We start from the raw sequence: 22,617 nt of genomic DNA on the forward strand, positions 1-22,617 counted from the left end.
GATTTCTCCTCAAGTGGCTTCATGGCTAAAAGCCAAACTGCACATTACGTGTGCCACCTGTGAGTCAGCGCATGTGGAGTCCCTCTTGGCCCTTTATGGTTTTCCAAGGGCATTTCAGCTTGACTTGAAAACAGTAAAGGAAAGACTGGAACCCCTCCCACGTCATATTTCTGAGCTGAGTCTAACACATTTAGAAAAGTTCACTTCTTGACCTCACAACTGTCAGAAAACACGTGGTTGGGTCAGGGCAATCTTCTCCTGCCTAATATTACAGGGAACATGTAATTCGTCCCTCAGTGACAATATGCCTCTTTTGTCCCTATGCCTCATTCCAACCACTACACAACTGTGACTGTACATTGCATTGTAAGAAGAAAAACTCCACATAGCTAGTGTGGGATATCAAATGTTAAGACCAGGCACGAGAAACTACAGTTGCTTTCAGATTCCAAGATAATTTAAGAGTAAAGAGGAAATCTCCAGAGTCCAACTGGAGCAGCAGTGGCGTAGGAGGTTAAGAGCTCGTGTATCTAATCCAGGTTTGATTCCCAGCTCTGCCGCCTGAGCTGTGGAGGCTTATCTGGGGAATTCAGATTAGCCTGTGCACTCCAACACACACCGGCAGGGTGACCTTGGGCTAGTCACAGCTTCTTGGAGCTCTCTCACCCCCACCTACCTCACAGGGTGTTTGTTGTGAGGGGGGAAGGGCAAGGAGACTGTAAGCCCCTTTGAGTCTCCTGCAGGAGAGAAAGGGGGGATATAAATCCAAACTCCTCCTCCTCCTCCCTTCTTCTTCTTCCTCTTCTTCTTCCTCTTCTTCTTCCTCTTCTTCTTCTTCTTCTTCTTCTTCTTCTATAATGGCCCAGAACAAGTGGCCATACCAATTGCTTACTTCAAGTTCATTGTAATGCTCAAATACATTCGTCTCTTGTGTGGTCAGAGGCAGGCTTCAACGCATCATCAAGTCACAGAATTCAGACCTGCTGCAGAATACATGCCTTTTCTAATAAAACAAAAACTGTCACTGTTGAAGCCTTTCCAGTCAGTATATATTTTGGTTAATTAACTGAAAACATAATGGTTATGTCTAGCCTCTCTTCTAACTTGCCGCTTAACCAGTCTAGAGTTTTTCAGTTTTTTTTCCCCAGCACGTGGCCTGGAGCACTTCTATTTTTAGTCCTGATGGAGCAGCCTCAAATTGCTTATTTTCTGTTTACTAAAGTCATCCTGTTTGTTCCCATGGAAACTATGGCAAGTGACACAGCATAACTGTTTTAGTAAATGGTCTGAAACCACAGCGACAACATGTGAAAGGCAAGGCCCGCTGGCATTTACACCCTGCTCAGAAATAGGACAGGGTTGGAAAAGCTCAGTGGGCTTTTGGGAGTTTGAATGTGGATCTGTATGAGAGCAGAACATATCTGAATTCTCTCTCTTAAATTTAAATAAATTCTACTCTGGCGTCAAGAGAAGAGCCACTCTTAAGGAAGCCCATAAATTACTTTAGTTCAGTGGCTGTATTACTGATCATTTTCATTAGAATCAGCCTTCACTGGTTCTGGCAAGATAATTGTCTTGCAGATATATCTATGGGAATCTTGTAGCCAAAACGACTCTTGATGCTACTGCAATCACATTACTATTGACATTAATGCTTCTGCTAGCTGTACAAAAGCAATCTTGGGACTCTGTAAAATGCATCCTGCATATGGGAAGCCAGGGCAGCAAATAACCTCATGTAATTTCTTCAAATCCTCAGTTAGGCTTCTAGTTAAATGTTAGCTCCATTTGAAAGCATTAAGCAATGTCAGATCCTGTTAACACTGATGCATAATTTGAATTGAGGACTATCAAGAAAGAGTTTTGCTTCAGCTTACAGACTAACCACTGTAGTTTGGTGAAATAAATTGTGAACCAGAGTTTTTTTCTGTTTTAAGTAAAAAGTTCATCAAAGGTTTCCAGCTGTCCATAAACTTAGACAAATTCTCTTCTCTAATCAAGGAAGTGTACTAATTTCGGCCAATTCCAATATCTTCATAAACCATTCTTTCACTATGGGTACAGATGAGGTTTTCCATTTTTGTGCATACAATACTCCCCTACCAATGTTATATATAAAAGCAAAGTTTCGTAACTTTTTTTTCCCAAAATGTCTGTCCATAAGACTCAAAAAATTAGACTCTGGTTTCATTTGTATATTTGCCTTTAAAATCTTTAAAATTATTTAATGCATTCCTATCCAATTTTTTATAGATTTATTACAAGTCTACCATAAATGGTAAAATTACCCTTCATGATGTTTACATTTCCAACACATGTTTGGAACATTTTTATGCATTTTTGCTAATTTTCACAGTGACACGTACTATTGATACATTATTTTATAGAAATTCTCTTTGACCTCAACCTAATGTGAATGTAAGGCCCTTTAACCAAGTAGTCTCCCATTGATCCATTTGTATATTATGCCCAAAGTGACTGGCCCATTTTATCATACGCTTTTTCACTTATTCTTTTTCTGTTTCAAATTTCAACTGAAGCTTATACATTTTAGCAATAACATGATTACATAGTTTTACTTCTAGGTAAGTCCTGGAATCTTTACAGCCATACATTCTTTTTTTAAATTTTAAATCTTTCTAATAATTGTGCTTTAAAAAACAATGACAGGTATGTCCTTCTACTGTTAAGTCTTGGCTGATAGTGATTTCCTGTTTACCCTATGCACATCTTCTTCTCTCCATTTTTTAAATGGTGGCAGGGCCAAAGAGACCCCAAAATGCCAGAAAAATCCAGCATTTTTCAAGATCCACTTTTCAACTTGCTCAAATTTGGGGGGGCTGAAAAATAGCTTTTTCAGGTTTGTTTTCTGTTCAAATATTTCCAGATGCACAGTCGTATATAGGATTATGATATGAAAATGTCTTTGGTAAAATTTCTACTTTAGCTACTTTAGCAGCTATGCCTCCAGAAATTTAAATCAAGTCTTTCCTTGAAAAAGATCTGTCTTTCTAAAAACACATATATGCTCTTTAGAGTTTCCATTTTTCTGTTTCCACATATCAACTGAACCTAAAAAAAAGGTTTTCAGCAACTTACCTTTTGCGTTTGTGGCCTCCTCGTGTAGTTTCGCAGTAGCTGTCAGAGTTATCCTCTTCTGCAGGAGTCTATCACATATCATGCAGCTGTGGACAGGTATACATAGAGACTACAAAATGCAGCATTCTGACAAGAATTAAAGAACATGAAAGTCACTGCTGACGAATCCAACTAGAAAAATCAGCTGTAACTGAAGATGCTCTAAACCAAGTCAGACATAGGATCTTATCTGAAGTCACAGAAATTATTGACAACTCTGATAGCTGCTATGTCAAAACACACAGGGAAGCCATTGAAATTCATGAACGCTGGGACAGTTTCAACAAAAAGGAAGAGCAATTTCAACAAAAAGTAACATCAACAAAACCTGGCTACCAATATTAAAAAACCCAGAAATATTTGAATGCAACTGCAAATGAACTCCATCCAGACACGTGTTAATGCACTTGCAGATGCAGATGCTGTTCCAATTGCAAATGCAACTACAATTGAACACCCAGATACATGCAAATGCACCTTAGCCCCCCCCCCACACACACACACCTCTGAGGTGGACAAAAAATATACCCCACCACACAATCACTCCACATTGTGCCATGGAGAGAAATACATCTTACTGTGACATATCTCTGAAGATGCCAGCCACAGATGCAGGCAAAACGTTAGAAGCAAAAATGACCAAACCATGGCCAAACAGCCCAGAAAACCCACAACAGCCAGCTATCATAATCCTTTGTCTAATGACTTTACCTGGTATTTCAGGAATAGCTGTAAATCTCAAATAAAATTATGTCTCTGTCTGCTCCAGTAAAGCTCATTTTCCCATTTCTCTCTCCATCTCTTTATTTATAGCTTCTGCTTTACCCTCCAAATCTCCCGCTGCATTGTTAATTTAATTTCTCCAGACATTTGCGTTATAGAGCTTTCCATTTTATTTACTTTTTTCTATCGTTTGCTTTTCCATTTTCGAGGACTTTTGTTCCTGTATACCAAATTTTTCATCTACTGTCATGTGGCATAAGTCTGCAGCCAGGGAGAGTGGCATTCCCGGGCTGAAAGCCAACTAAAGTAGCCTACACCCCTGGGAATGCCCCTAGTGGCCTAGCCCGCCCCCATCCATGCCGGTGTCCTCCATTATGCTGGTGTGGCTCTGGGAGAAGTGACCTCTTCTGGATCAGGCCCTGCAGTGCCCACCCCACACCTCGTTTGCCCTTCCTGCCAGTGGGGTGGACAAACTTGTTGGCACTGACTAGTGCCACTTCCAGGACATGCTTGTGCTGCCCCCCCCCCCGGCCCCGCACCACCACATTGGGCTGTAGTTATCCTTCAACATTTAAGAAATGAGAGTTGGTCACATTTAGAGTCCAAAGTCAGTTCCAACACAGCCACAAGCATAGATCTCCTCCCTACTTCCTGGCTTTTAACTCTGGAGTGTACCACAAGAGTCTGTACTCCTACGGTTTACTCAAGAGGAGAGCTTCCTGAAGCAGTGCGGGTTTTCTCCTGATCTCTGTTTAATTTGGAGTGATTTGCTCAGCTGAAAAATGCCTTCCAGCTGGCTTTCCCGGCTGCAATGTCCCTTTGTAGGTCAGAGAGCTTAGAAAAACGTCAACATGCCAAATACTTCTCACTGGAAGGCCACAAGAAGCCTTCTGCTGATGCATGAGCCTCTTGCATTTGTGGAATTTTCTTTCTGCCAGAGGAATGTCACGCTTTAAGCTGAGCAGAGAGTTAGGGACTTCTGGAATTGGTCTCTGTTAAAAAGATCGTGTTTTTGGCACTTCACTCTTTTCTCCCTCTTCAGCAGTGTTGGTTTCAGGTGTCATGAAGGAAACACCTTTAAAAAACAGAGCGCCGTTAATCTTCCCTCACATGTGTTCATGTGTACACCGAAAGATGCTGAGGAATTCCCTTAGGAGCAAACCACAACCTGTATGGCTCATGCTGTGCCAGATGGATCATTGCTGTGCTTGGGCTCTACAGCAGCTAGGCAGTATATGTTGAAGCTCTGTTGTCTTTTGCAGAAGATGATCTGCTTCTATTGAGACCGGCATTGTGCATAAGTGCCTGAAAATGAAAGGATGTAGTCCAATATATCCTACAGGTTTTTAGTGTACTAAATGCACATAACCAGGCATGGTAGCGTGATGGACAAAATGTACTCTGCAGGTAATGACAAGTTCCAGCTCTTCGAATTTACAGCCAGCTGTCCTTGCAGTATCACTGATGCCACTAATTTTCCTTGTTTTCTTACCCTCTTACAAGAAATGGACTATAATATCAGTCCTTTCAAAACTTCAAAAGATATCCAGCTTGCCTTGTTTGTTTCTCTAAAATTCCCAAGACTCTATGGCTCATTCCGCACATGCAGAATAATGCACTTTCAAACTGCTTTCAGCAGTGGCGTAGGAGGTTAAGAGCTTGTGTATCTAATCTGGAGGAACCGGGTTTGATTCCCAGCTCTGCTGCCTGAGCTGTGGAGGCTTATCTGGGGAATTCAGATTAGCCTGTACACTCCCACACATGCCAGCTGGGTGACCTTAGGCTAGTCACAGCTTCTCGGAGCTCTCTCAGCCCCACCCACCTCACAGGGTGTTTGTTGTGAGGGGAGAAGGGGAAGGAGATTGTAAGCCCCTTTGAGTCTCCTAGAAGGAGAGAAAGGGGGGATATAAATCCAAACTCTTCTTCTTCTTCTTCTTCTTCTGTGCGGAATGGCAAAATCCACTTGCAAACAGTTGTGAAAGTGGTTTGAAAACGCATTATTTTGTAAATTCGGAAGGGGCCTATCTGCAGAGGCGTAGCAGGGGGGAAAGCCCTGGTGCACCAGTGCATCCTCCGCCCCGCCCCGGAATGCCACACCACGCCCCTGGAATGCCCCCACCAAGCCCCTGGAATGCCCTTGCCTTGCCGCCACAGGGGCGCACGCCCAGTGCGTCACACACACACCCCGACCTGTCCCCTTGGAGCTACGCCTCTTTCAATCTGGTATGACTTGTGAGACAGTCTATTAAATTAACTACCTGTGCCCCCTTTAAAAGTTTATTTAGTAGAATATCTTTGATTACCTTTGTATAAGGTAATTTGGCACTTAAGCTGCTGCTTAGAGTGAATTGATATTAATATCCTTTTATGAAATTTCAAAGTCTAAGAATGGAATAATGTGGCAGGATCAGCTCATTCATCATGTTACTGTAAATTAACATCTTGCCATGTAATTGATCTATGTGTTTTTACTTCAGTTTAGAATTTGGGCAATTACCTTTCAGCAATATTTTTTAAATTAAGGATAATAAATCCTGTAACAAGTACTATACAGAATGACTGGTGTGATTGATTTCATACATGCGCTGTTTACATTTTTATGGAATGTTGAATTGTTAAATTGGTATGTTGTAGTTCCTCCTGAAGAAGAATTTGGCAGGGTCCAGGCCAACTTTTATTTGTAGCTCCTGGTTCTAACTGTGCATGTTTGCGCTAGTTCTAATTTTTGCCTTTCCGCAGTCTAATTTTGAAGCCTGTTGTCACAAAATGCAAATTTGGTTGTTGAAGTATCAAAGTTAAAAGAAAACAGTTGAGAAAGGAAACGTGACGAAAAGAAAAGTTATTTTCCTATAGATTGAAGAAATTATGAAAGCAGGTTGGGTTTCCTGTGATAGTCTGAGTTGGTGAATAACCACTGTGATTAATAGAAATTTTTAAAACTCTAGGGACTTGTAGGAAGTTATGGGGGGGGGTTTAATAAAGGAGAGAGGCAAGCTGAAAAGTCTGAGTTAAGAAAGCAGTCAACAAAAGTGTATGAGCAGGGGTCCCCAAACTACGGCCCGGGGGCCAAATGTGGCCCCCTGAAGGCATTTATCCGGCCCGCCAGGCATGGCGGCGATGGCTCCATTCATGTGCAGTGGGGTCTCGAGGGAGAGGAGGAACCGGCCCCAACGGCTGTTATGATGGCACCCCCAAATCTCCATGAATTTTCTGACCCAGAGTTGGAAACCTTACATGTGGCAACGCCTGCTCCACCCTTCCCTCTCAGTTACTCCATGTGTTGCTCTCAGGCTTTCTGTTCCACCTCACTCCTGATTGGCATCAGCCAGGCTGGCTTAATCGCCGGGCTGGCTGCTAGGAGGAAAGAACCCAGGAAGATACCTGATCCTGGGTTAGATGGAATGTTTCATTGGGAAAGTTCTGCTTTTTTTTTACAGGGGAAGGTATTCCACAGCCTCCCCAACAATATTTGGAGCCCACCCTGTACTTGACATACTTTGGTCACTGTTTTAAAAATAGACCATGACAGAAAGGCTGACAGAAAGGCTGAAAGGTGAAATCAAACATTTTACAATCATTTGTGCATTGGAATTTGTTCATAGTTTTTTTTAGTCCGGCCCTCCAACAGTCTGAGGGACAGTGAACTGGCCCCCTGTTTAAAAAGTTTGGGGACCCCTGGTGTATGAGGTATCAGAGAGAGAGAGAGAGAGAGAGATACCAGTGTGATGTAGTGGCTAGAGTGTCAGGCTAGAACAGTGGTGGCAAACCTTTGGCACTCCAGATGTGATGGATTACAATTCCCATCAGCCCCTGCCAGCATGACCAATTGGCCATGCTGGCAGGGGCTGAGGGGAATTGTAGTCCATAACATCTGGAGTGCCAAAGGTTCGCTACCACGGGGCTAGAATCTGGGAGACCCAAGTTCAAATCTCCTTTCTACACATGAAGCTTAGAGGTAAAGGAAATGCAAGTGATGGCTGTTGTCATTGGCAGGCCAATCTCTGGGTTTTGGCACTACCAGCAGGAAGTAAGATTATATCTAGACCATCTCTTTAGCACTCTACCATCTCTTCAATAACTGCCCTCCTTCTTTTCTTTCTCTTGCTTTTATTACATTATGAGAAGGCTACCAACAAAAAACTGGCCCATCTTGGATCATGTTCCTCTTTTTCAGCCTCTGTAAATCCCCCAAGCAGTGAAAAGTCTCAAAGCATGGTGCCCCCAAGTACCTCCTTCTCTGCTGCCACTGCTGATGTGAAAGATAGTAATATTTGTTGTAAGTTTTGTGTTTGTGTATATGCCACTGACTCTTTAAGAGGTGTGGGCGGAAAGAAGCAGACTCCTCTTCCAAAGTGATTTTCGTTCAGAAGACATTGTGATGTGATGTCATAGAGTCCTCCCTCCAAAACGATGTCATAGAGTCCTACCTCCAAACTTGAAATTTCCTCTAGGGCAGGGGTTGGCAACCCACGGCTCCGGAGCTGCATGCGGCTCTTTCGTCCTCGTATTGCGGCTCCGCAGCAGCCACACCAACAACGGCAAGTTGCACTTGGGACACGGCGAGCGCACCTCCTTCCTCGCTTCCTTCCTCGCTTCCTTCCTCGCTTCCTTCCTTCCTTCCTTCCTTCCTTCCTTCCTTCCTTCCTTCCTTCCTTCCTTCCTTCCTTCCTTCCTTCCTTCCTTCCTTCCTTCCTTCCTTCCTTCCTTCCTTCCTTCCTTCCTTCCTTCCTTCCTTCCTTCCTTCCTTTCTTTCTCTGGCGTCCTTTTCCCTCCTTCCCTCATCTGGCACCTGGGAAGGAGAGGGAGGGAGGGAGGGAGGGAGGAGGGGGCAGGGAAGGAGGCGTGCTCACCGCGTCTCAAGTGCAACTTGCTGTTGTTGGCATCACCGCCGCTGTCTATCCCGTCCACTTGGCTGAAAGCAGGGCTTGGGGAGGCCAGGGGCGGGGCTTGGGGAGGCAGAGCCAAATGGCTCTTTGGGTGCTAAAGGTTGCTGACCCCTGCTCTAGGGGAACTGCTCTAGGGCTATTGGAAGCAAACACACATTGTTCAATGATTTTTGATTAGTGGGTTTGCGTGACGATTCAGAAGTCTACATTGTTGATGTAGGAATTGTTGTACAATATATCATGAAGAACACTTCATGAAGAACAATGTTATAATAGTGGATGACTGGTGTAATTAACATACTTACAGAACTACAAAGAAAAATGATGCAGATAATCATTTCTGTGACTCTCTCCACTTATAATTTAACCTCTTACGGGTTTATGTCGGAGGCTGAGCTAAGGACTGTGGTTTTATTTTTACTCAGATTGTATCCCGTACAACGTACCTTACTGGATACAGCTGAAATTTTAATGGCACAGGGCTGGCTAAAACCGTCAGAATCCAAGATGCAGTTTCTCAGAACTTTTCATGTTTTGTAGATAATGCCAAAGGTTGGCTACCCTTGAATTCAATTAGCATTCTGGAGTCAAAGAAGTAAAGCTAGGTGGCAAAGAAAATAATTAGGTTTCCTAAGATTCCTTTAAGCCGCTGTGCAGAAATGGGCTTAGCTGCTCAGTATTTGATGCTCCTTTATGATCTGCGTATCTTCCTTACATTCAGTGGATGAGACAAGTTCAGACTTTTGGTCAGAGGATACCCCGGGCATGCTGGGGCACAACTTAGAAAACATTAGTCATGACAAACTCTCAGTGAAAGCAATGAAATGTGACTTCGGCTGAAATCTGGCACACGCTTGTTTGTTTCAAATATTTTCCTGTCACTCTCCTGCTGAAATCAAAACATTCATTTCGAGCAAAATGCAGACAACATACTAGCAAGAAGAAGCCTGTGATGTTTTAGACTGCTGTGGTATGGAGGGTAGACGATGGGAGTAAGATCGGGGAGACCTAGGTTCAGCCTCCAGTCTCGTTACGAACTGGGCTCTCTGAATGGAGCGACCTCCCTCCTTGGACCCTTGGTGATCTCCATAGATAATTTTTTTTTCCTCAGCCCCTTTACTTAATTACAGAGCTATGCTGAGACTTAACAGTGCTGTCCTAAGCAAAATTATACCCTTGTAAGACCACTGAAGTTTCTGCTTTGAATGGCCATGCTCAATGGGGTGTAACAACTTCATATTTTACTGTCATTATTTCTTATGAACTGTACCACATATTTTTGTGCATCTATTCACATGTACACTTTTTGCCCATTTCAGAAGGTTTGAGATTAAATATTTTGCATATGGGTTCACTCATCTATATGTTTGGGGTAACCTAGGTACCACAGTTATTCCTCTTTGTTATATGTTTTTCCCCCTGTTGTACTTGCTGTATCTGTTCCAATGGAGGGAGACCATTTGTTTTTCCTTCCTCAGCCTGACACCAAAATATATCTACTTGCCTGTCAGCATTGATCCCAGGGGACATGATGAGAAAAAGGCTTTAAAACCATGTATGATGGACAGCAACATTCTAAGGAGTTTTCCTGGTCACAGAACCTCTTGATTGACAGGGAGTTCAAATAGAGTTCTGAGAATGGCAGTCGGAGAGTTTTGACAGTTAAGAACTGGGAGGTGGCTAGGAGAGAAGCTAACAGAACAAGTTTGAAAACAGTTGTATGAGCTGTAAGCTGTTCTGGTGGAGGATTCTCCTCAATACATTTCAGGTTTTTTTGATCAGGACAGAATCTATAACCAGTTATCTAGGGGCAATAGCTCTAAGGTTCATAGAGTAATTCCTAAGAGTTTAATGGGAAATATCTCTTGTGAATCGAGTGAACCCAGGGCAGTTTTAGATAGACACTGGGAAGTGTGTTAAAGTTCCTAACTCCTACATTTAAAGAACCACTGTGAAAATGGAAAGAAGCTTAAGTTTAAGAAAGTATGAAAGAAGCTGAAGAAACTAACCAGTGACTGCCAAGAGAAATCACTCTCAGCATAAAATGAAGATTTAACACTTGCGTGCGAACCACCTTGATACAATTGGAAGTACAGTGTATCACTTGAACCTAAGAATCTCAAAATTCTCCATTCTATTATTCCGTTCTAATCTACATTTCGTGGGATGCCCATGTTAGGAAATAACTGCTGTTTTAAATGGGATCAATTTTATAGAGATGGAGCTTAGATATTAATCATAATTATTTATTCGCTCCTCTAGTGATAATTGTATTTATGATGATTTTATGTATGATGTTTTATGTCTGTGGTGGCGAACCAATTGGCCATGCTGACAGGGGCTGATGGGAATTGTAGTCCATAACATCTGGAGTGCCAAAGGTTCGCCACAACTGCTTTATGTTGTACACTGCCCAGAGCCCTCCGGGGATAGGGCGGTACACCAAATAGATAGGCAGGCAGGCAGGCAGGCAGGCAGGCAGGCAGGCAGGCAGGCAGGCAGGCAGGCAGGCAGGCAGGCAGGCAGGCAGGCAGGCAGGCAGGCAGGCAGGCAGGCAGGCAGGCAGGCAGGCAGGCAGGCAGGCAGGCAGGCAGGCAGGCAGGCAGGCAGGTTTGGTAAAATACATTCTTGTTATGAAGAATTGCAATCCTGATTTTTTAAAAAATCCCACAAAAAGGGACAAATAACACTTATTTTAAAAGTGAATTTTCAAAAGCCTCTCAAATGCCAAACATTTCTGACCATTTTACTATTCAAAATAAGTCTCACTACCAGACCATGGTCTGAAATGTCTCTCCCGACCACCATCTCCGCTTTTTTTTATGCTCAAACATCCAGCCCAAAGAAAAGTTCTGAAGAAAGAACATAAAACTTGCCTGCTGTTTTGTGTCATTTTGGTGGATGCTAATGAAAAACCTTACGTAGACTGTATTTTGTTTTTGGACTCTACTGAACAGCAAAGCTTGAATCATTCATTTCCCTGAGTCATTGAGTTCCAAAATAGGTCTGGAGCTACACTAGGCTCCCTGTTGCTGGTGAGCTTCCATTTATCCTTCACTGTGAGCTGTCCTTGGTACTGAGACTTTTTAATGCCCCTGGACTCTTGCCTTGCCAGTACACATACAAACTTACCAACTCATGCACAGTAGCCTGCAGCAAGAAAAGGACCAGCTTTCACAAACTTCCCCCCTCCAAAAAAACCCCAACCCTCCTATAATAGGCACATATGGATTTCTCTGAGCATTGGCTTTCCCCCAAATCCTTGCTAAGACGATGCTTCTTCTAACTCTTATATATTATCTTTCTCATCCTGCTATCCCCTAGCCTACCGTTTCATTGGACAAAGGTTGTTTATTACAATATTTATTCTCCACCTTTCTTTTTGGCTGCACTTTTAACCTTCCTCCAGTCTACAGAGCTTTATTGCTACTTGGCTCCTCCATTGTATGAGCTACTTGGAGAACTGTTGGATCATCCTCGATGAATACATATTAGAAACTCTCCCAATTTCTATATTCAGGAAATGAATTTTCCAAATGATTTTTTTAATAATCCAGGGTTGGGTAGGACTAGAACCGTGGTGGTGAACCGATGGCACTCCAGATGTTCATGAACTACAATTCCCATCAGCCCCTGCCACCACTGGACTAGAAGAATGCACCAGTGCCACACAGGAGACAGCAAAAATTCAGCAAGTTTCAGCAATGTAGTCCAGTCAAAAGTTTGCTTTCCAATTAGGTGACATTTAAGAGACTAGTAGAGCTTTGTTCAGACTAAGCATTACCGATGAAAGGGTAAATTCCAGGTGGTGGGTTGCTACTGAATACCTTCCCAGGGTGATGCTCTGCATGTCTTCAAGGCATTTCTCCTGAATAAAAATATTACTAAAGAAAGCAGTGAGACAGATAAAAGAGATCCTGGAATCCAAGAAAAACCTACATGCCTTTGAATCAATGGCGTTCCCTCTTTTCTCTTGAATAACTCATAGACTGAATGCTAGAGTGTTCAATGAAAAGAATTTATAATGGTTTCACAGGCAAAGATGTATTTACCTTTTCTTTCTCCTTTTTAGGCTCCTCCTTCATTTGCAACACCCACGTCATCCCTGTGAAAAATCAGGAGGGTGTGGCCATGATGTTTATAATTAACTTTGAGTATGTCACGGATGAGGAGAATGCAGAGTCTCCAGAGAAATTCAACCAGATACTTTCAGCCAAAGTTGCAAACCGTAAGTGTGTTTATTTGGGGGGGGGGGTGTATTGTGGGATGGGGAATGTAACATGGGAAAAGAAAACTAAGCACAGATAGCTATAATGCCTTAGGCTCATTCTGCACATGCAGAATAATGCACTTTCAAACTGCTTTCAGTGCTCTTTGAAGCTGTGCGGAATAGCAAAATCCACTTGCAAACAGTTGTGGAAGTGGTTTGAAAATGCATTATTTTGTGTGTGCAGAAGGGGCCTAAGTCTTAACCTAAGGAAGGAAGTTTCTTGGAATGGAAATGTTACCTGAGCTGCATAGAAACAACATTCCTATGGATCCAACATCTCCTCACTGTAGATGACTGTGCCATGGTCAGGACCCAATCAACAGATCCCTGTCCAAGAAGATGGGTCACAACATTGAAATAATCTGAACAAATAGTAACTAGTCAGTCTTGGTCATGTTACTGACACCCTACTGTGGAGACAGCTGGCCGCATAGGAAAGACGTGTGGTAAGCCACTGAACATGCAGTTGGTTCATTTGAAAGTCATCTTGGCCATGCAGAATGAAGATGTGGGGAAATCACCTCCCATGTAGCTCTGAAAACACTTAAAGGTACTTTTTTGTGTTTGGAATTGAAGACAACTGGATACAAACTAATGGCTAGACTAGCAAGCTGTTATTGAATGCAAATGTTTGGTTGGTTGGTGAGGAACTCCTGATAGCTTCATACAGGACTTAAAGGCTCTGCTGGACCTTTAATCTGTGACCCTTGTCTGAGATGTGACTTCTCAAAAATATCAGAAAGCATAAAAATTAAATGAGCTTGAGGCATCCACATAGCACACATACAAGAACTCCAACTTTTTAAAAGAAAACAGCAGCAGCCCAGGCTTTTGTTCTTTTGCTTTTAAAAAGTAAATCAATTGCTTTCTTGAGAAAGATTATTAAAATAAACTGAAATGTTGGGTTGGGTGAGGTATAAGTTCAGTAACACCTTAATGGCCAACAAGATTTCCAGGGTATAAGCTTTTGAGAGCCAAATCTCTCTTTGGCCCCTTCCACACACGCAAAATAATGCATTTTCAAACCACTTTCACAACTGTTTGCAAGTGGATTTTGCCATTCCACACAGCTTCAAAGAGCATTGAAAGCAGTTTCAAAGTGCATTATTCTGCATGTGCGGAATGATCCCTAGACAGGTACCTGAGTATTTCAGGATATCTGTGCATACAAGGGTATCTGATAAAGGGAGATTTGACTCTCAAAAGCTTGCACTGTAGAAAACTTGTTGGTCCTTAAGGTACTACTGGAGTTGAATTTTGTTCTTTTCCTACAGAACAGCATGGCTACCCATCTGAAATGTTAGGTTAGAAATAGGATTTTAGATTTGCCTCTTTTCCAGGATGAGCATGTAAATTTTTATCCCGAGGCAAGATAGAACAAATACAAATGAAATCAATGGGAATGGTGTAGCATTAGAAAGAGTTTCATTCACAACTTTTGTTAGTTTTCGCACTTGAAAGAAGTCTTCTGTGTCACAAGGTGTTGATCTCCATTATTTACTTAACACACTTTTGTTTGAACTCATTTTTTTTGTAAATTGGAATAGTGGTTTTCATTTTTTCCTCCTAAGGTGTTGCTTTATTTTAAAACATCTCCCCACCTCAAGTACTTCTTTCATCACTGAGGATTGTCAAAAGAGCCCATTGGTTTCTATGTCAGGGAGGCAACAGCATGGGGAAAACTACACTGATAGTGTAGATTTGGATACTGAATTCTATTCTAAGGATTGACTGGGGAGTTTTTACCACTTAGGCCAGGTAGTGAAACACCCTCGCTGAGCTTGTGGGCACATTTGGAATTTTGAGAAAAGGTAGCAACAAGATGGCTGCCTTTGGGCCAGGGTTTGGAGTTTTGGTTTCCAAAGAAAATGGCGGGCACAGGCCGAGGCTGACAGAGACTTTAAAAAGTCTGCATCTTGGCCAAGCCAGGAATGCCTGGCTATTCCTGGGACAAGCCCAGTGCTTTATTAATCAGCCCATCGACAGAGTATGAGCCAAAGCTTTCTTCCATTCTAATCAAGATTTTTCGGATTTTTTCCTTTCGAGACTCAAGAGGGAAAGAGAGCACCACACAGAAGTGGGTGTCATGGTGCCCATGAGTACCATGTAATGTTGGAATATTTTTGCCAAGGAGGTAGCAAATTTGGGAACCCTTACCAGTCTGGAGTAGCTTGTTCTGCTGTGGAAAATTTTTTAATAGACTCTTCTTTCTGCATGGGAAGTTCTGCTTTCTGTGTGTCTGTTTCTGAGCAAGAGTATTTTACAGCCACAGGTTTCCCTTCAGGCCAGGCTTAATTTCAGAAGTGGATCTTAATAACACAGGAAAGGACTCCTCATTCATTTTTTGCAGTCCTTCTATTTCCACTTCTGATTCATTTTTGAATTAGCGTTTTTTACAGAGAGATATCTGCAAAATGCAGTGCATAGCTGAAGGCAAAAAGATCCCCCCAAATCCAATTTTAAACTGGCGCACACAAATAGTCATATCAGAACTGTCTGCACAGTCATCCAATTAAGAACCATATGAACTGTAGGGGTTTTTTTTTATCCTTTTTCAAATTGGAAACATAATCTGCTTGCAGATATCCTAATGGCACAATAAGAGGCTAAAGATGTTAAATGTGTTACTCATGAATTATTTGCTCAGCCCTGCTCTTCAGTGCTAGCTAAGGGTATTAGGCTGTGAAAATGTGGTACAGAGTAATTTATGAAAGCTTTCTCACTCTGGCTCTCAACGGTCCGTTCCACACAAAGCACCTAAAATATTTCTAAAACATTTTCAATCCCGCCCTTTAACATGGTGTATGTCTGCACTCATCCCCTCGAAATAATCCACAGCCCCGTTATGTGATTTTTCCTTTTTTTTAGTTCATTGTTGAATCAATGAGTCATGGGCTTCCCAGCCTCATGCTGTGATGCTCTACACCTTGTATAATCAATGCCTCGAGCATTAGACCCCCAAAATAACAAAAACTCACAGAAATGCTAAAAAAAGAGAGACAATGGAGAGTCAGCTCAGAAAATGATTCCAAGAAGGAAGTTCAGGAAAGGCAGAGAGGTGTGGAAAATGTCTTAAAGTGATCGCACAGCAGTGAAGCTGTTTTTAAAATGCTTCAGCCTAAAGAGACATTTTTAAAGAGGATTTACTGAAAAGGTTTTGAAGCTGGGGGGAAAACAATGTGGAACTCGGTGGAGGAAATGTTTGAGTTCCTGCCTCAAAACATTTTAAAAGGTTTGTGCGGAAAGGGCCAATAGCAGGTTTTAGATCAGTTTGACATATTGTGAAGGGCGTTCCTGTTCTGCTTCGATCCTGACCCCAAGTATATACTGAAAAGTGCAAATTATCAGAGTCCCATGGCACAGAGTGGTAACTGGAGTACTTCACTCAAAACTCTGCTTATGACCTAAGTTTGATCCCAACGGAGGTCAGTTTCAGAGAGCTGGCTCAATGTTGACTCAGCTTTCTATCCTTCCAAGGATGGTAAAATGAGTACCCAGCTTGCTGGGGGTAAAGCGTAGATGACTGGAAAAGGCAGTGGCAAACCACCCAATAAGTAGTCAGCCTAGTAAACCTTGAGATGTCACCCCATGAGTTAGTAATGACCCAGTTTTTGCTCAGGGGACAGTCTTTACCATTACCCTGAAGGGTGGCATTAGTCTGATTTGGGCTATGGAGGGCTTTCAAGTGGCCAGGGAGTTTTTGACATTTGCTACCTCCCCGCACCTCCTGGAAGCCCTCTGGAGGCAGCGTGGTGGCGCAGCAGTGGCACTGTTCCCAGCCACCTGAGCCCCGTGGACTGAATTGCAGTTTACTTAAAGTGGAAGCAGAACAGGCAAGAATACAAATCAGAAATGGAACAAGAACCGGGTTAGCCAACCCCCCAAAACTTGCCACAATACAAGGAAGCGTAACAAATAGATGTATTGTATTCACTATTGCTCATACACTTAGTCCGTTTCTACTCATACGTAGTCCATTGAGAGCACAGTTCAAAAAGTGTTGAAAATATTTCTTGGACATCCATTATGATTTCTGTTTATTGTTTGCTGACTAGTATATGAGTAACAGTGAATACAGTACATCTATTTGTTACGCTTCCTTGTATTGTGGCAAGTTTTTTGGGGTTGGCTAACCCGTTTCTTGTTCTATTTCAGTTTACTTAAAGTTACAGCTCTAAGCAGGGATAGTATAATGAGTTTTAGTTCAATGGAGGTGCACATAAAAATAAGTTGCGAAAATTATCACATGCTGAAACATCGAAGTCAGGCCTTGCAGTTACAGAGGGAGGATCTTGAGTTTTGTTTGAAAAGGTCAGCAAAAATAAAGCTTTTTTTCACTGCCAGAATCAATACAGCACTTTTATCTGTGAAGATAAAAAAGACCTCTGCAGGCAGACACCGAATAAGGAGAGCCACACCATCAGATGGGCTCATTAAAGGGACAACTTCATTAAATTTTACTTTGATCAAAGGATCTACTGCTCTTGTAGGCCAATCCATTCCATTCCTTCTTCACAGTGTAGGCCATTAAAAGGATGCAGGTGAGTCTGCTCTCCTGTACCTGTGCATCCCTGACATTACAGGCGAGGTCACCTAGTCTCTAAGCCCTAAGATACCAAATGCCTACAGCTGAGTTTCCTCCTTGCCAAGCATTCTTTGGTGCTTGAGGGAGGTATGCCATGTCTTCCCCCTCTAGTCTGAGGTTTGGATCCTCACAGCAGCCTGCAACTTAGTAGACTCTTCCATGGCCTGACCTGCCTCTACTCTTATGAAAATGCCAGAGTAGCCAAGTACACATTGCATGGCATGCCCTGAAATTACACCTCTAATGTAGGGCATGCTTTCTCTTCGTTCTCAGACACAACAGAATGGTTGGTTGATTAGACAGCCCTTTAAGGCTTATCCAATGAACCATATTCCTACATTCAATATAACTTGGCTCCTGTTTGTACATGTGCCCAAACAGGTGTTTTGAATATGCCCTTGCATGATTTTTACAAAACTTTATTTATTTATTTATTATTTCATTTTTATAAACTTGTTGGTTGCCAAACATCCATGATCTCTGCAAATATTTCAAACGTTGTATACTAGTATCACACAATAAACCACAATTGGGAGATAATGTGTAAGGGGAAAGGATCCTTTCCACCCTAAACTGTTTTGGAATTCCCACCGATTCCTGGGTACTGTGTCTAGAATTGGTGCCCATAACTCTGTATCAGACCAAAAGTCAGTGATACACAGTGGAAGGGAAACACAAATTTGCCAGCCATTTTCTTATAACTAGAGGATCGAGGTCCCAGGATATTTGATAAGCCACGTGAAACATATTGAAAAGATTTTCTCTTGAATCAAGTGGCATGCCTATATCTTGTATGCAATAATCAGTAACTCTTGCTAAAGTATCCTTCTCAAGTAGCTTAAAATGTACCATTATTGATACTGAAGTCATACTATACCCGGATTAAATGGTGGCTCTTGCCAATAACCTTTATCCTACAGAATTACATAGATAACAAAGCAAAGATGGCAGTTGCATTGTTGTGCTTACTGAATCCCATCTCTCTAGTCTGGGGTTTTCTGAAAGCCTCTGTTTAGGGAACTAAGTGTGCTGCACAATTTGAAGTCCCCTTCAGTGAACCACACTAACCTTAAGTCCACTGAAAAGTTAGAGTACTGATAGAAAACATTTCAGCTCTAGTACATTATTTAAAGAAAGCACATCCATTATTCAAGTGCTCTTAATGAAATTCTGCCCAGTGTTATGCAACATCAATTTGCTGTCGTCGTGTATAACTAATATGGTTTTAAGTCAACGCGTATAAAATAAATCCACTTTATTTCGGACAACTGAATGCAACATAGGAGCCATGCTGGTGATGTAGCACTCCCAGCGTACACATGAAGCTCTTACATTCACAGGAACCTCCCCATTAATCTCACAGCAGCTGTGCATACATAAGGAGATGAATCATTGGTTGCACTGAGAAAGAGAGGAATTTACAAGTAGCATACGTGCAATGAGGCCCATAGTGCTCTGGATCTGGTGTCACGTCCAGCTGAGTTCTCTCATAGTTGGTACTGTTGATTATGGAATGGGAAGTTGCTCGTTATCATCCCTTACTGATGTATTCATGGGGCTGTTTGCTCTGATGCCTGAATGATAACAACTTTTTAGATATAATGTGCCATCGAATACCAGTTGAAAGTACACATCAAGCTGCCTTATGAGTCAGACCAACAGTTTCGTTCTGTCTACTCAGGCTGGCAATGTCTCTCCAGGGTTTCAGGCAGGAATTTTTCCTGTCACCTGCTGCTTGGTCCTTTTAAGTGGAGATGCTAGGGATTGAACCTGGAACTTTCCGCAGGCAAACCAGAAGTTCTTCCATGGAGAACCTTCCTCTAATGACTGGAGTCCCTTGTTGCTTCCTTGTTCCACAGGGAGTCAGGACATCTGTGGGAAACAGGTTGGATTTTGATCAAGCAAGGTTATTTTGAGGTTGGATCTTGATCAAACAAGGCTCTTATTTTATGGACTGGGTTCACAGTGTTTGGACAAGCAAAAAAGTCCATGTTTCAACTTGCTTGAAGAGAATTTGGGGTTTGCCATTAGGTTTGCTATTTTATGTGCACTACGGTATTAAAGAAGAGTTACAGCCATTAGCTACCATTGGAAATTGGGCTACTGGAAACCCACTGGCTCAACTCATGTGTTGCTTGCCAGTCATGAGCAGAGAATCAAATTTTTGATAGGCTGTTCTGTGGATCGTGAGGACCCAAGCCTGTTCATTGGTCCATTTGTCACGTTCAGCATAGAGTCCCTTCCTGTACAGACCCACCAGCATGACTTGGTAACTCCTTACACTTCCCTTCAGTCAGTGAGACCCCCATTGCTTGGCAATTCCCACTTTCCCCTCCCCTACCCACTGGATAGAAGTATCACGAGTTCATGACTCTGCCTTGTCACAGCCCTCCTACATACAACTAGAGCAATCTAAGCGTGGAGCTTGTGCATTCAGTTAAGTTCTAATGGAATCTATGGTCTAATTCCACTAGAAAGTTCTGCTGATGACAGGGACTTCTCCTAGTGTAATAAAGTTTTTTCAGCTCAACTACACAAGAGGAAATCAGTCTACCCTGATGAGGTAGATTGGTGAAAATGGTCCTTTCAGCCTTGCAGAAATCCTCTGCTGAATCCAGTCCCTAGTTTTGAAGATTGGTTGAAGAGATCCAATGGAGCAAAACTGGAAATCAATTTGTGTTTAGAAAGCAGAAATGCCCTTCCATTCCAGGAACAAGAGAGAGGCTGAGATAGTCTTGACGGATGAGTGCAGCTTGTTTCACCCAGCTAAGGTTAACTGTAAAATGCTTTTTTTCCCCTTAACTTGGCTTTTTTTAATGACTGCTCTTTGTAAATGTAGTTTACTTGTGTTTCAGATGGTAACAACCTTTCAAGAGGCTCTTCTTCAGGTAATTCTCCACATTGAAATCCTATTCACTCCAATTACACTTCTTTTATTTCCATGTCTAGACTAACTTTCTGAGTAGCATTTCCAAACCGCTGTGACTTCCCCTATTGTGTTTCCTTCAGTATTAGGGTTGCCAACTCTTTAGGATAAAGATGTAAGTGTGGTTGTGGGTGCTGTAGGGCAGTGGCATAACTAGGCAAACTGGTGCCCTGGGCAAAACCAGAGTTTGATGCCCCCCATGCCCAGTGCAATGTCCACCCCCCATTCCCCTTGTAGCTACGCCCAGTAGCGTATCTAGGCAAACTGGAGTTTGGCGCCTCCCTCCCTGGGCAGCCGCCCTGCCCCACCGTGACCAAGCAATGATTTTTTCCACCAGGTCGTTTCAAAGTCACCATCACATTATAGAACATCCCCCAACTCACAAATCTGAACACAGCAATGGGCCATGCCACACAACAGAAATAATTTTTGGAAAACATTTTCAAAATGCTTTCACAATGTTTTATTACTGCTATGAAAATATTTTATGGTGTTGTATCCAGTCCCCCCAATTGGGGAAACAGCATCACTTTCAATGTTATTTAAACTGGGGACCCCAGATTCTCCCTTTAAGGTGGATTTAAAAGGAGAATCTGGGCTCCCTAGTTTAAACAAGTGATGCTGGAATCCACCCCCAAACAGCATAATTTTCAATGGTGTTTAAACTAGGGAGCCCAGATTCTCCCCCGATGCACTCTGCAGTCCTCACACCCCATCTTCCACAATCCCCTTCCAACCATCCCTACACAGCCACAGCCACGTCAACACAACACCATGGAGTTCAGCATAGCCACAGCTCTAGAATAGACGCTGTCTCTGAACCTAGTTGGCCAGATGGTAATATTTCAAAAAAAGAGTATGCCGGGTGAGACGGGTCTTTCAGAATGTTCTGAGCTTTCCTTAAGCAGCGGGAATTATAGAGTTCTTCCAAAGAGGGGAAAGGGCATCTAATAATTCTCTGGGCAGTAGTGATCACCCTGTGGAGCGCCTTCCTGTCTGCCACTGTGCAACTGGCAAACCATGTGCAAATGCAGCGTGTCAGGACACTCTCTATGGCCCAGCGGTAGAAGGTCTCCAGCAGTTTTTCATCCAGTTGTTGTTTTCGTAAAAGTCTCAGATAATACAATCTAATGAAGAAAGAAGCGATTAAATATGGTTCTCTGGCACTAAAAGAAAAATGGAGGGGGAGGGGAGAGACATCAGACATTACAATTCGGCAGAGCATTCAACATAAAGAAGATCCGAAAAGATGTGGCAAATTGGTTTCACACATCTCCTTATTCTTTATGTTGAGCAGGGTATAGTAGCTGGAGATCTTCTGGGATTACAGCTGATCTTCAGGTGACAGCAACCAGTTCACCTGGAGAAAATGGCTGCTTTGGAAGTTGGACTCTACAGCATTATACCCCATTGTAGGCCCTCCCTTCCCCAAACACCACCCTCCTCAGGTTTCATCCCCAAAATCACCAGGTATTTCCTAACCCAGAGCTGGAAACCCTATTCAGAACAGGTGACACACAAAGCTGTAGACTACCACATAGGTTGGTTGGGCTGTATTCATATTGGTAGATCATAAATCATGTCAACCTAAAACATATTGAACACCCCCCCCCCACTGCCCCCGATTACTCACCATGAATTGAACTTTCCTATGTATATGTATGAATGTGTCACTTCCAAAAGTCATCTTGTGAGAGCCACTGCATTGGAAGAGGTGTGAAATTTCAAGCCATACAGATTTTTTTCAGACAAGAAGATGCAGAGACTTTGCTGGATTAAAGATCCCCAAATATGCTCGAATATGAGCGCTAGTGTGGTGTAGTGGTTGAGAGCAGGTGGATTCTAATCTGAAGAACCGGGTTTGATTCCCCACTCCTCCACATGAGCAGTAAACTCTTATCTGGTGAACCAGATTTGCTTCTGCACTCCTACATTCCTGCTGGGTGGCCCTGGGCTAGTCATAGTTCACTCAGAATTCTCTCAGCCCCACCTACCTCACAAGGTGCCTGTTGTGGGGAGAGGAAAAGAAAGGTGTTTGTAAGCCACCTTGAGTCTCCTCACAAGGGTATAAATCCAAACTCTTCTTCAT

The 22,617-nt window shown here is 42.7% G+C and overlaps 1 protein-coding gene across 11 annotated transcripts in view; it reads left to right on the plus strand.

Moving 5' to 3' along the window:
• KCNH7 (potassium voltage-gated channel subfamily H member 7) overlaps window positions 1–22,617 on the plus strand; it is a 357,945-nt gene that overhangs the window by 213,861 nt on the left and 121,467 nt on the right. For 6 of the 11 annotated variants that reach the window (XM_048485320.1, XM_048485324.1, XM_048485321.1 and 3 more), the window contains exons 3-4: window positions 12,820–12,975; window positions 20,458–20,490. In XM_048485320.1, coding sequence (XP_048341277.1) covers window positions 12,820–12,975; window positions 20,458–20,490 — 189 coding nt within the window. The remainder of the gene's footprint in view (window positions 1–12,819; window positions 12,976–20,457; window positions 20,491–22,617) is intronic. The other 5 variants (XM_048485323.1, XM_048485326.1, XM_048485331.1 and 2 more) reach the window with 1 other exon arrangement.

This window comes from Sphaerodactylus townsendi, linkage group LG02 (assembly GCF_021028975.2).
Source record: "Sphaerodactylus townsendi isolate TG3544 linkage group LG02, MPM_Stown_v2.3, whole genome shotgun sequence".
In the NCBI taxonomy this organism is placed as follows: domain Eukaryota; kingdom Metazoa; phylum Chordata; class Lepidosauria; order Squamata; family Sphaerodactylidae; genus Sphaerodactylus; species Sphaerodactylus townsendi.